Source organism: Prionailurus viverrinus, chromosome A1 (genome assembly GCF_022837055.1).
Source record: "Prionailurus viverrinus isolate Anna chromosome A1, UM_Priviv_1.0, whole genome shotgun sequence".
NCBI lineage: Eukaryota > Metazoa > Chordata > Mammalia > Carnivora > Felidae > Prionailurus > Prionailurus viverrinus.
In genome coordinates, this window is record NC_062561.1 from 211,706,130 (window position 1) to 211,721,094 (window position 14,965).

A 14,965-nucleotide genomic window follows, 5' to 3' on the forward strand; every position below is an offset into this window, starting at 1 on the left:
TGGCTCAGTCGGTTGAGCATCCGACTTCGGGTCAGGGCATGATCTCGCAGTCTATGGGTTCAAGCCCCGCATCGGGCTCTGTGCTGACAGCTCCGAGCCTGGAGCCTGCTTCGGATTCTGTGTCTCCCTCTCTCTGCCCCTTCCCCACTCATGCTCTGGCTCTCTCTCTGTCAAAAATAAATAAAATATTAAAAAAATTTTTTAATTAAAAAAAAAGAATTTAAAAAGAAATGAAAAAAGAAATTTCTTAAATTTAATAATTTAAGAAAGAAATTCCAGTTTTGACACTGGAATAATAGTAAAATTTAATGGCGTATGCTATGCTACCTATTGAAAAGGTCACCACTCACCCCCAAATATAAAGCATACTACACATGATGACCGTATCTTTTGGGGTCAATTACAGACACTCTCAAAATTATAAAGCCATTTTTTCCCCTCACCATTGTGTTTTGATTGACAGAGTGATTTTGCCAGATGTTCTATACCACATGACTTAATTAAAATTATTTGTTTTTTAATCTGTCAACCTCTCTATTTATACAGGCATTAGTGAAGTGATTTTGAAAAGTAAGAAATTTTCTTCAGTTGAATTACTGCTGCTATAAATCTCCAGATTCTAAAATGCAAGTGAAATTAATTCACTGGCTATCACCCACTACCGCACATAACTGGATTATAAATTAAGCAGCACAGTTTAGAGGTGAGGTTGGGTGAATGCATTCAACACGGAACTCTGAGGGCTTGGTCCTACCTCCAGAATGGTAGCAAGGGCCATGTTTGACACAGAGTCTGAGTCTTTTTGCTTCTTGCTCACATCAAAGACTTTTATTATCTCTATGCCTTGATTTTCCAAAGTTGGTCTGTGTATACATCTAGACCGATGTACAAACCAAGGGAGGAAAGTGTCTAGACTCTTTAGAACTTATGATGAACAGATCCCTTGAACACTATCAGTATGAGAAGCAGATGGGTTCAGAAAATAGGATGGATTGGGCAAACTCTGGGTGATGATGGTTGTGTTCAGTGGGTTGAGAGAGAGTTTTCTCATCTTCTCCTATTTCCTGTTATGAAATGATTCCCATTCAGAAAATGAGTGATTTCTTTATCAGCGTGGTATTGACGAGAAGAGGAGTAGCTTTCTTTTTCTGTTCTAATGTTGATTTTTTGTCTCTAGTGTGGGCTTCTCATAATGAATCAAAACTAGAAATGCTCGATTTCTTAGAGTTGGCAGTTTAATAACTTCATCTTCAACAAGAACTTAAAGCAGCTCAAACAAATTAGACATTAGTTGAAAGGCTGAGTGTTTTTCCCTTCTACTTCATATACTGTACTTACTATAACAGTTTTATATTTATAGTACACAGAATTGGTTATTGCTTCAGCAGCAATGACCAGTACTGGAATGCTTCCAGCAGGATCCATTCATCCTGTGTCTCAAGTTGAGCTAGTAGCTTTGTGAATCAGCCTGGAAACTTCCTGTGTAAACTGCCTCTATTTTCCTCTGGGGTCCTGGTTATTTTACTTTAACTCAGTACAAAACATCTCATAAAATAGAACCAAGAGTGTTCGGTCACAGTTAATAGTGTCACTCTGTGGCCCTACCACCCCCTCTGTAAAGACATAGTTTTTTATATGATGGTGGGTAATTTGTTATATCATTCTTCTTGCATTTTTATTGAGCTCCTCCGTGTAGGGCTAGAAATAAGTACAGAATATCTCATGCTAGTGCTTCCCTCATAAATTGGCAGATTCCTTTTTCTTCTGGGGCTGCCACTTGCCCTTATTAAAACTGTCTTGGAGGGGTTCCTGGGTGGCTCCGTTGGTTAAGCCTCTGACATTGGCTCAGGTCATGATCTCGCGGTTCATGGGTTTGAGCCCTGCGTCTGGCTCTGTGTTGACAGCTCGGAGTCTGGAGCCTGCTTTGGATTCTGTGTCTCCCTTTCTCTCTGCTCCTTCCCTGCTTGTGCTCTCTCTTTCTCTCTCTCAAAAATAAATAAACATGAAAAAAAAATAAAAATGTCTTGGAATATTTTAATATAATGTTGAGGTTTGTTTTTTCTTTTTACAAAAATCAAGATTATGATTCAGACCCTCTGTGTCTCTTCTTTCTGGGGTTCCATACAGAGACTAAGGTCACTTGCTATGATTTGCCTATTTTTTCTACAGAAGGTCTCATTTTTAGAGTTGAAACTTCAGAGGTTTCAAATTTTTGGTGAAGAATCCTAGTACTATGGCAATATTTTTGATGTAGTTTACGCTTCCAGCCTAATTTTTTGCCTCGCAGAAATGAACATTTTAATGAACATTTAATAATTTCAAGCCAAGACACTTTCCAAAAACATTTTTTTTTCAGGGACACCAAGGTCAGATTTCAGACATATCAAAACAGCAAACAAACTTTTGCATTTGAGAGGAAATCATTAATGGCTTCAAGCAAAATACCTGAATGACTGATTTCAGCATCAGTGTCAATATTTTAATATCCTTACTACCGAGATTTCTTTTGAAGTCTTCTGAGTAGCCCTTAACTTCACCTTACACTGAATCATAATCATAGTATGGGGTTTGAGTAGCAATCCTTTTCTCATTAATTGTCAGGTTACTCAGAACATCTGGAGAGTTAGTCACTGATTCCAGAAGTCTCCACTGCCATCTTCCTAAATGTGGTATCAGGTGACAGAGACCTGGAGGTGCTCTCTAGGACTACCTCTTAACCATATGTATACATCACCTAGGGATGGTGTCAAATACGGTCATTCTGTAGGTATGGGGTGGGCCTGAGAGTTTCTGTTTCTAACAAACACCCAGTAATGCTTCTGGTCTACCTGGACCACACTTTGACCAACAATCTCTAAAACTCTGTATGGACCACAGCCTGAATTCAGAAACTTCCTGACATTAAAAGAAGAAGAAGAAAGATAGGGGCTCGATGAAGAGAAATGAGGAAGAAAACTAGGGGTAAGAACATGGTAATGAGTGAAAGGAAAGAGAAAGATCTTTGAGGAACAATGAGGCATTTCCCTCAGACTAACAAGAGTCACAGGGTACCCACAGGTAATATCAGACTGGAGGGGAAGAGGACAGGGAATCTCACTTTTATTGAATGTCTCCTGTGCAACCTGTGGTCTGATATATTGCTATATGTTTATGTATGTGTGGACAGATGATGCTAGATAGATAGATGATAGGCAAATAGATACTGGAATGTACTGTAAATATCTGGATATATAGAGAGATGTGTGCAAATACAGAGAATAGATAGATAGATGGTTCTGCTTTGTTCCAAATGGGTTTGAGGAGGAAGCTGTACGAGATGCTTCTATATGCATACATTGATTCAAGCCTCATGACAAGCTTTTAAAATATATACACAGAGACATAGATCATAAAACTGAGGCTTGGATTAATTAAAAAAAAATACAGTTCTAGGACTATTTGACTTCCGAGCTCCCAAATCTATGCTTTGACCAGTTAGAGAGCTGGACACAAGTCAAAGAGGGTGGAGAGGACAGGGGCATAATGAACAATGTTGGAGCCTGGACTAAGACAGTGCACAAGGAGAAGAAATTAGAGAAGAGGATGTGGCGGACATGTGGATAGGTCCAGGAAGAAAGGGAGAGGAAAAGGCAGGACCTGCCAGGGCTGCGGCCCAAGTGGATAATTCCAGTCCTAGTAGCAATTAAGAGGTGACCCATTTGGCATCACCTGCCTCTCAGTGGGAGGGGTTGTTGCCGCTCTCTTTCCTGCCAAGTCTGTTTCCACAACCTTTCTGGCCCCGGCTAGGGCAGCCTGGTTCTATCCAGTGTGGAGGATTCAGTGTTCACCTTTCCCCAAATCCCAACGCAGCAAGAGGCGGTCCGCAGGACTCTGCTGTGTAGTAGAAATTTGGGGCCCCTAAGGATGCCGGTCCTGTCCCCGCTGGGACTCTGAGTTGGGGGTGCTCCGTGCTCAGTGTCTTTCTCCTCTTCTGGATCTGCTTTTGGCTCTGCAGATCCTTTTGAACCTCCTTCTCTGAGATGATTCATTGGGAAAATCCTCCAGTTACGTTTTGATGAAACATATGAAAATAAAGGATAGGGACAAGGCCTTATGACCCACCTAAAACTGGGGGAGAGGGAAATTATGGTACATATTAGAAGGAGGAAAAGTTCATATTTACTCACCTTCAGCCTCATCTTGTACCACTGATCCTCTCTCTCTTGCCTTGCAAGGTGGCTTGTACATGGTTAACCGTCAATACATATATTTTTTTTAAATAAATGGATTGATTAATTAATACATTATACACTTGATCTTAGACAAAAGGCTGAGAAGTGATTAATGAATACATTATAAAGCAAAAAAGCATAAACTTAAAATTAGACATTCATAAGAACCTTGCTTTTATTTTGAAAATTTCCTACTGGGTTAAGTAAAAAAAGTGTTATGGACCCGATGGCTGGATAAATGCTTACCTTTGGCTTTGGCTTTGGAGCCAAAAGAACTGCTTGGAAGAGGGGAACAGAATCCAGATGTAAGAGGAGGTATGGAGATTATCTGCTTTGCAACTTATGTGCTGGGCGGAGTCAGGGAGAGAGGGTGGCTATGCTGAGGCTAATAAACCTTCAATCAGACAATGTATCCTTACATCCCAGCACATTGCCTGGCACAGAAAGGATGCCCAACAAATATTTGTTGAATTAATGAATAAAAGTGACATTCTTACTTTATCATATGTTCTCCAAGCTGCAAGTAACCCTTTACGATTTCCTCCTTAATGCTGCATTGAAGAGTGCTCTTGCCTGTGTTTAGCTGAATGTTTTGATTGAGGGAAAGTCAACGTGTTACTTGTCTAGAATTAGGCCTCGTCATGCTATTTTAGGCATAACTATCCTAAGTTTGGTTTAGAAGAGGCTGATTTATAATTCCATTGCATAAGTATTCCCCTACACATTCACGAAGCCTATTTTCTTTCAAAGTCACTGGAGTTCTCATTTCTTAACTCTAATGTAATTGCTGAACAGGAGCTTGAGGAGGAATAAAGAATTGAACCATAGTTTCATGTGGATGGGACTGCCAGTATGTTCTTGAGTATTTTCTGCTGGGACTCACTTGGCTCCAAGGACAGACAGTGCAGTAAAAAACTTGCATGAAAAACTGAGCAGGTTATCTCCGTGGACCACAAGAAGTACCCCCAGGTCATAGGGCCCCAGGAGCTTGGCAAGAGTGGCCTGGCAGAGTTTTGACACTGTCTTACGGGATTCGAATATGGGAAACTGGAGAACCCCTTTCTGGCATATAACAAAATGTAATTGGCAGTTTCTTGAAACTCCTCAGTGAGAGTTTTATTTATTCATCCCAGGGATGGCAAATTACCTTGGCTTGTATGCCAGGACAATATACTGGTAATGGCTATTGAAAACCTATAATGAGAAAAATTCTGAGATCATATTTGGGCTCATTAAGAAAGTGTCATTTTTACTTCAATTTAAAAAAAGAAAGTGTTGTCTTAAGTGGTCAATGTCAGCTAAGGATTGGTGGCGTGCCATATATTTAATATTCTTTCTTTAAAGCTTTTTTTTTTGTCTTGTAAAAATCTAAGCAATTATATCTAAAAATCCATTGCCACATACACTCTGAGAGGTAAGTACTGTTATAATCTTCATTTTGTTTTCAGATGAAGAAACTAAAGATACAAACATATTATTTCCCCAAGAATTAGTGCTACACAAGCCTCCCTAACTACAGAGCCCAAGCTCTTAACAAACATGTCATTTTCCCTAAGAATTCTGGAGTGCTGATATTTAAATCTGTTATCCCTCATTTACACCCTAGAATAAATGAGTTTCTCTCCATTGTCTTACCTAAAATAGGAAAATATAAAAGATTAATAAGGTCAATGGGGCTGAAGACAAAGTTTATCTACTTTACAACACTGTTTTAGACTGATTTTTAGGGGCACCTTGGGTGGCTCAGTCGGTTGAACATCTGACTCTTGATTTTGGCTCAGTCACGATCTCACTGTTTATGAGTTCCAGCCCCACATTGGGCTACATGCTGACAATACAGAGTCTGTTTGGGATTCTCTCTCTCTCTCTCCCTCTGCCCCTCCCCTACTCTCTCTCTCTCTCTCTCAAAATGTAGAAACATTTTTTTTTAAGAAGACTGATTCTTAGTTTAAATATTTAAAACATGGCAAGTATTTTCCTCTAATCAAGGAAGTATGAGTTATTTCTGGATTATTCTAAGGATCTACTTGAGATCCAACCCAAGTAGAACTGTTCTTAGATGAGATTTTTCAGCCCTTTGTGGTTTTTCATTCTAAAAGTAAACATGTTAATCATTATGCCCTAATGATATTCTAAATGCAGGTAATTATACTTTGTTTTCCTTAAACACTTAAAGTGTGTTCTTTAATGGGATGAGCTCACTATTTGTGGAAACACATTATTATCACTTTCCCCAACTATTTATATCTGTAAATAACTGAAAATCATTTGTAAATATGCAAGTTCTAGTGTCCATGTAAACACAGTTTGGATTTTACCTAAAGGCAGGGAAAAACACAAAACAAAACAAAAAATCTTCAAATACTCGTAGTTGGTGTTAGAAATGTCAGAATATGATTTGACTTTTTGCCTGTTCTTTTCCTTTTACAGAAAAATCTGTTATTGCTCAGCCAATATTTGTTTTTGCAAAGAGAGAACAAACTTTTAAGGTAAGACCAAGCTACTTTTCTTTGTTTGATTTTCACTTTGACCAAGAAAATTATCTCTCAAGAAGCTGCTGTTACTAAATATCATTGCTGCCTTAGTTTAGGCTCTTGTTCTTTACTTAGCAGAGTAGTGCCTCCAGAATATTTATATAGTCGGTTTTTACTGGCAGCAATTTGGCTGAAATGGGAGGCCAGAGGCCTTGTCTTGAAGCTATGAATAACATACCATTTTTACCAAAATTATAAGGTTTTTTGGAGTGACTTGGAAAGGGGCAGGACTGAAAGAGGTCGGGAGGACTGAGACTCCTTGTGGGTCTCCACCACTGACGTAGCTTAAAACTGGGTATCAGGTAAGTTCTAAACTCTGATACTTGATTTAAAAGGGATCTTGAAGAATGTAGCTGCCTTTTCAGCCTCGTAACTAAAAGCACCTGCTTTGAAGGACGAACGATAAGATTCATGGCTTTTCTCTTTAGCTTGATTAGGATTTTCTTGTTATTCGTTCTTGCTTATGCTGGGTCATTTACCCTACCACCCACAAAACTAACTAAAGAAAAGCTCAACCTCAAGCCCTTGTCGAAAAGTCCCTTTCCTGGGCCCCACCCCAGGCCAACCGCTTCAGAATCTTGAGAGTTGGTGTTTCAAAACCAACCAACTTTTAAATCAGTTCCCACAAGCAATTCTGCAGTCACTGAAATACAAAACCCCTCTACGAAGACTTTGCTTTTTCTTGAATACATACCTAGTGAGCAAAGGTGAGTGGCTTTAACCTGGCCCATCTGAATAGACCTGGCTTTTGAGAATTCTCTGATCAAGTGACAGGGTGGAATTCTGACCTAAAATCAGGAAGTACTCAGCTCTCATTGACAGCTTTGCTTCTTTCCAGAGACCTGCAGAAGACACCCTGTACGAAGCAGCAGAACATGGTAATGACTTACATCCTTATTTCAAAATCAATCTTCATACAAAGAAAATAAGCAGGCACAAGCATGTAGACATGTGGCAACAACTGTGTAAAATGTAATGGTTTTTCTTGTGTTTAAACATGAAAGGAAAGTGGCTTTTGTTTTGACAGATGACACGTAGGTCCTGAGAACCTGACCCTAGTGACACTAAACTCCCTTGTTTCTCCATTGCCTGTGTCTCAACCTGCCAAAAACATTCTCTGTACGATCTCAAAATTCGTATGCAGTTTCTTGCTGAAGCCACTTTTTTCTAATTGTTCTTACTAGGATGATATGTCTACTGCTTTATAATCACCAAGCTGTTACCCCCAGTATTTAAACTTGTGCTTCAGGAGTTAACATGTTATCAGATGATGATCTATGTAGGCAAGAGGTAATTCTATTTACCTTTCCATATCTTTGCTTGAGGATAATTTGTTATCCAAGCAATTTTACCCTTCACATTGAATTTCTTACAGAGTCTAATGGTTTTCTGAGAAAGCGCGTAAGGTCTTCATCTTTTACTTTGCATACTACACATCTTCAATCTCAAGGAGGTAGGTATAGACCTGACTGTTGGCCGTTCACTGTTACGTTTACTCCGAGTGTGAAATTACTGAGAAACCTTCCAGATGGAAAATGTTTTAAAAGTCTACCCATCAGATAATGTTTATGATAAGTTGCTGTATGAGGGGCCCCTGGGTGGCTCAGTCGGTTAAGTGTCCAACTTCGGCTCAGGTCATGATCCCATGGTTCGTGTGTTCAAGCCCTGAGTCAGGCTCTGTGCTGATAGCTCAGAGCCTGCAGCTGCTTCAGATTCTGTGTCTCCCTCTCTCTCTGCCCCTCCCCAATTCGTGCTTTGTCTCTCAAAAATAAACATTAAAAAAAAAAGTAATAAATTGCTGTATGAAAACAGCAGTCTAACAATGGATTGTATAGTGAGTCACTATGTACAAATTCAATTTATCAACATTGGATGAAAGATGGAAAGGACATAAGCCACAATGTCAGCAGTGGTTGTCTTAGGTAATGGGATTACAGGTGATTTGGGGTTTTCTACCCACTCCTTATATTTTGTTGTGTTTCCAAAGTGTCTGCATTAAGTATGCATTAGCTTTGTAATTAGAGGAAACTGCCATTTCTCCCTAAGTAACCACCTACTTAAACAAACAGATGTTTGCCTTCAAAAGAACACTTTAAGAACTTCATCGTGTATGTATTTGGAGTAAATCCATAACTTAGTTTGCCCCTCTTCTCCACTCAAAGCTCATTGGTGATCCCTTTTATAAATGACCGCATTGTCCCCTGCCTTGTACTACAGCTATTTGTGTGCGTGTCTGCTTCCCACTGTGAGTTCCTGGGGGTCATCTTCTTGCCTGATAGAGTGTCTTACATGTGCTGAGCACTCCAATATTTATTGGTCCAAATAGAAATTAATTTATAATTCTCACCACAGCCACATTTTATTTCTACTGATAAACATACAAAATCTTGTCTAAATTAGTGATGTAGAAATTTTTCTGAAACAGCAAAAGTTCAAATAAAAAGACACACAAAAACCAACCTCCTTACTGACTTTAGTTTGCAATTTGCTTCTAGCATCAACCTTGTCCCAGAATCGAATGAGATCATCATCCTTCACTGACCTCCCGACCTTCCCTCCTTCTGGGCTGGGTAATAAACAGCTTCTGGAACTTCAAGCCTGACACTCTGGTTTTTCAAAATCCATTCTCGTTGATGGTGAACCTTCTTACTCAGCTATTATAAAATGCCGGCATTTTAGTGGAAAATAAATAGAGGCCTTAGCCAAGTATGATTAGAAGAATGCCTTAGGAATCCCAACTCCACAAATCCTGTTTGTTTCTGGTAGAAAGTTTGAACTTGAATTTTTTTAGGATTTCATGTTTATGATAAAAATATTTTCTGTAAGGCAGCCATACAGAGTAACTTGTTTTATTTCACTTATTATTGTGCATCTGTATGGTCCATGGTACCTATGATACTCAAAATATACAGCTATGCTTCAGATTCTTATTCTAAAGTTTATGCTTTAGATGATATTCTAAGGTTTAGAATATGATTCCTTTTGAACTTTTCACTAATTAAAACATTACTTCTTTTGACTTGGAATTTGTAGTGCTTTGCTAAGTAGATCTATTTTATCATTACAAAATATTTGAGATGGTTGGAACATTCTCTACATAAAAATTATGATTTATATTCTTTTTGTGTTTGTTTCTACTGAACAACCAGCTGCCTTTTCCAAGTTAATCTTGCCACTAAGAAACTAAAAAAATACAAACTATTCACTTCCTTTCAACTGATCCCTCCCTACCTGGGAGCCACAGAGTTCTCAAACTAACGAATTTATATTCTTATTAATAATTCCAAGCATGGCTGAGCAACATATATGTCAGATACCTTTCAACGTTTATTTATTTTTGGGACAGAGAGAGACAGAGCATGAACGGGGGAGGGGCAGAGAGAGAGGGAGACACACAATCGGAAACAGGCTCCAGGCTCTGAGCCATCAGCCCAGAGCCCGACGCGGGGCTCGAACTCACGGACCGCGAGATCGTGACCTGGCTGAAGTCGGACGCTTAACCGACTGCGCCACCCAGGCGCCCCGTCAGATACCTTTCAGATACAGAAGAAATACTTTCTAGCTTAATATACCCCATTTAAACCTCACTGACAAGTTACAGACATTAAGAGGAATTGGGGTCCTAGCCTAGAGAATTTGTTTTATTGTATTTGTGTATAAAATAAAGGGATGGCTGTAAGTATCTGAATAACTGTTTCGATTTATTAGTATCTTAAGTTAGACATACATACACAAAAAGACTAAAGAACATTGATATCAGTAAGCATCATTCCATTTTATGTTGTGCAGTATGTTGGTGGTGTTGGAATGGAGAAAAATAGGACAACTTTATACGGCCCTTTGGTGCTTGTTTTCAATAATAAAGATCATAAACCATTTAGTTGCACTTTGAATTAGAGAAGCAATTCTACCCCAACATTTATAATATGTTATAATACTTAGAAGAAGCAATTCTTATTCTTTTCTCATTTCCACTAATCAAATGCTCGAAGGTTGCTGTTTCTGCAGTTTGCAACCAAGAGATGATCTCTTTGAAATGTACAGTAATTCTGTATTTGCAGCTACCACCATATTCTTCATACTATGAACACACCTCATAGAAAAATCACCTAGCATAACAGTCATCTTCTGTCTGTAGGTATCACCAGGGTAGAGAAAGGGGCAGAATTTGCTAATAGGTTCATAACATTTTATAAGAAATACATATTAACGTACACATAGGGATCACTATCATCAGATTTCATAATATGTACTCATTTCAGTACTCGTTTTTATGATTCTAGAGAAGACCGCCTATTCCATTAGTGGCCCAATTTTCACTTATATTTCTGAACGTAAACAGAACTATGTGGCAAAACTCACTGCCATCAGTCATTGTTAGCCCACCTGCCTTCTCAGCACACTGCCAACAGTGACATCTACTGGTGAGCTTAAGACAGGACTGTTAAAACCCAAATGATGTAGAAACTGACACTCTCTTAGATTTAAATTTTTCTAAATTGTTTTTCTTACAGTGAAGAAAAACAATGTTTTTATGACATCAACTCATGTGCAAAGGAATGTTGATATGAACAGTGCAGAACAAGGTATGTAGTTTATTACAAGAACCTCTGAAATTTTACATTTTACCATTTATATTTTAATTTGGTGTGTGTGTGTGTGTTGGGGTATGGAGGTAGGACCCAGTGACAAAATATGAAAAAATGTATTTGGTAAGCCAAGTACCATGGTCAAAATGGTTATTGGGTAAAATCTAGGCCAAAAGTAAGCACTAACCAATTCATTGGCTATTTTGACTTTGGTTAGTTAACATTAACCCCTCATTTAATGATGACTTTAGAAAATAAGCGTTACATTGGTCAAAATATGGAGGAAGAAGTATTTCCCTAAAGATATATTGACTCTTGAATCCCGTTCTTTTAAGGTCCCGTGAAACATTCCGAACATGTTCTAAGACCTGCTATTTTGCAACCACCTCAAACTCAAAGGTGTGAAAAAGCAAGAAAAACATTTGGACACGATACCTTGGAATCCTGCAAGATTAAAGACAAAACGAAAAATGAGGTAAGGAACCTCCAATGTCAGGACTGACACAAATTCTCCGTCTTTCATTTAGTAGATTGCTGTGGGCCCTACATCCAAAGTTAGGGGCTGCCTGACTTCTGTTCTGTTGCTGAGGTTACCGCCAGGCTAGAGAAACACCCCAGACTATAGCAAAAAGCCCTCAGTAACCTTATTCAACTTGTCCTCTTAAACTGGAGAGTAGTTTCTAGGAACTAGTTTTGTGGTCTCCCCTAAGCTGCAAAACTGAGTCCCTTGGGGTAGAAACTTCCGGGGTGTTACTCTAGTGCACTGATCCCATGTGAGAATAGGGGGAGCAATGAGGTGGCCAGCTCCAGGAGTCAGAAGTCAAACAAGGAACATGGGCTTCCAGCATCTCCAGCTGGTTGACCACCTAGTGTGGCTTGCCAGTTGAGGTCACACCAGGTATCCATCCAGACCCACCTTCATGGATAATGGGAGCAGGGAACTACCCCCACAGGGTAGGGAATTGGGAGGGCTGGGGAAGCTTCTGAAGACAGAGAAGAAGTCTCTCTTCCAGTTGTTGTGGCTGACTGAATTCCTCAGTGTGGGCCTTTCTAGGGAGATTGTCATTTTGCTCAAGCCATGCAGATATGGGTTTGGGGATATTCTGTTGCTGTGTCTTCCAGAAGCCAATAGTTGAGAGGAATGGTACCAAAATCAGTAGGTTGGAATTTGAGAGTAATGCCATCCTTCATTCATCTCCAGCTAAACTGTTGAGGGTTGGTCACTTGTTTTGTTTTGTTTTGTTTTGTTTTGTTTTGTTTTCCATACTGAACATAAAGAGAGTGACACATGGAAGCTGATAATAGCAGCCATTTCATCAATGCAATGAAAAAACATCAGATGGGTAGTAATCCTACCTCTGCCACTAACTATGTTTACATTCTTGGACAAAGCACCCAATCTTCTCTATCAGTGAAGTGAGAGAGTTGAACTTGGTCAGCATTTGACAATATTTTTATAATTTCAAATCCTTTTTTTGTAAGATATGACTTCATGAGACCTATTTTGAATTTTAAAAATCATTTAATCATTTCTGCATGGTATATGGTATGAGCTTTAAGTAAACCATGTTTTAAATTTCAAACCAGGGTGCCTGGGTGGCTCAGTCGGTTAACCTTCTGACTTCGGCTCAGGTCATGATCTCACGGTTTGTAAGCTCGTGCCCTGCTTTAGGTAAAAACATGAGCCCCACTTGGGTGAGCTCTGCTTCTCTCTCCCTCTCTCCTTCCCTCTTTCTCTGCCCCTCGTGGGATTCTCTCTCTCTCTCTTGCCCCTCGCTTACTTGCACCCTCTCTCTCAAAAAACTTTCAAATCAGTAGATTGTTAAAAGTTTTCATTGAAATATAATCTAATAATCATTACCATATTACATAAATTCTTACTTTTATCCATTTAAGAAATGATGCATGTTGTTTAATTTGTGTTAAAGTATGTTAAAAAAGTATGATATGTTGACTAATTTCTAAATGTTATTATATTGCATATGATTTTGGAACAGTATATACTATAAATTATGGATTAAAATTTTTGTTACATGTTATAAATCAATATTTCTTATTTGGCATGGCTTATTGAAATTTTGCATTATGTATTTTATTTTTTTATTTTTATTTTTTTGCATTATATATTTTAAAAATAAAGTTTATTAATATTTTTCTTGTATTTTCTCCCTAAATGATAAAGAATAAGAGAAATTTTCAGGCTATTGTTTGCAAGCATTTCTTCTTGAATAAATGTATTAAGCATAATGATGCAATGTAAGAATTCTGACAAAATGTAATTTATAGATCTAGTGAAAATTATCTCTCGGTGGATTTCATAGAACTATTATTTTCATGTTTCTTATTAACTTGTATATAAAATCAGAGCGATTTTCATTCATTCTGTCATTAATCAATGGTCACTTATGCACTATACATATAATATAGCATATGTACTGTTTTACATATGAGTATATTTTAAGTACATAAGACTAAAAGTACATTTTGGCTGAGAGTTAAGTCATTTGAGTGACCGAGTCACGAGGCATGCACTTTGATCTTTGCTTGCCAACAGCATGTATTCTCTTCATACATATTTCTCAGCTCTATAAATTCTGTTATAAAGGGAAAAATGCTCAAAATTATTTTTATTGATTGATATGAAATTGAAGTGGAAACAGACCCTATCTACCTTTAAAGATATGAACTCCTTGCACCTGGGTGGCTCAGTCGGTTAAGCGTCCGTCTTCGGCTCAGGTCACGATCTCGCGGTCCGTGAGTTTGAGCCCCGCGTCAGGCTCTGGGCAGATGGCTCAGAGCCTGGAGCCTGCTTCCGATTCTGTGTCTCCCTCTCTCTCTGCCCCTCCCCCGTTCATGCTCTGTCTCTCTCTGTCTCAAAAATAAATAAAACGTTAAAAAAAATTTAAAAAAGATATGGAACTCCTTGCAACATCTTTGCAAATCCCTGCTGGGGGAAGGGTGAGGTGTAGAAAACATTGGAGACACTCTATCAGATAACTTATAGGGCTCCTTCCGGTTCTAAAATTGCTCATACCTGGGGGCACCTGGGTGGCTCAGTCAGTTAAGCCTCTGACTTTGACTCAGATCATGATGTCATGGTTGCTGAGTTTGAGCCCCATATCGGGCTCTCCTGCTCTCAGTGCAGAGCCTGCTTCAGACCTTCCATCTCCCTCTCTCTCTGCTTCTCCCCCACTGGCAAGCTCTCTCTCTTTCAAAAATAAACATTTAATAAAAAAAATTGCTCGCACCTTCATCTATACATTAGTCAGGTAATGTGCATATGTATATACATCAGACAAACTAGTTGATTAAGTTACCAGTCAAAAATTTCTAGATGAAGAGATGATTGGGATTCCCTCCAACGTTTGGTGGCTGTGCTGATAAAGCTCTTAGGGTGTTTTGGGGGGTTAAACAGTCCTGAAGGATATATCTGCTAAATTAGAAATGAGAATTAGCTCCATGTGGCTAAAAAGATAAAAGTAACAAAAGGAGGTGGGATTTCTGAATATGATGGCCAAGTATACAGTCTGGTGTCAGACCCTGGCTCTAAGATCAACCCCATTCCTGGCTGCCCAAGCCTAGCCACGTTATTTAAACTCATTAGGTCAGTTTACTCATCTGTAAACTATAA

The 14,965-nt window shown here is 38.9% G+C and overlaps 1 protein-coding gene across 1 annotated transcript in view; it reads left to right on the forward strand.

The window, feature by feature from the left end:
• RANBP3L (RAN binding protein 3 like) overlaps nt 1-14,965 on the forward strand; it is a 46,307-nt gene that overhangs the window by 15,978 nt on the left and 15,364 nt on the right. Inside the window, exons 2-7 of the mRNA XM_047861668.1 lie at nt 6,642-6,700; nt 7,584-7,623; nt 8,121-8,198; nt 9,241-9,315; nt 11,260-11,331; nt 11,670-11,809. Coding sequence (XP_047717624.1) covers nt 6,642-6,700; nt 7,584-7,623; nt 8,121-8,198; nt 9,241-9,315; nt 11,260-11,331; nt 11,670-11,809 — 464 coding nt within the window. The remainder of the gene's footprint in view (nt 1-6,641; nt 6,701-7,583; nt 7,624-8,120; nt 8,199-9,240; nt 9,316-11,259; nt 11,332-11,669; nt 11,810-14,965) is intronic.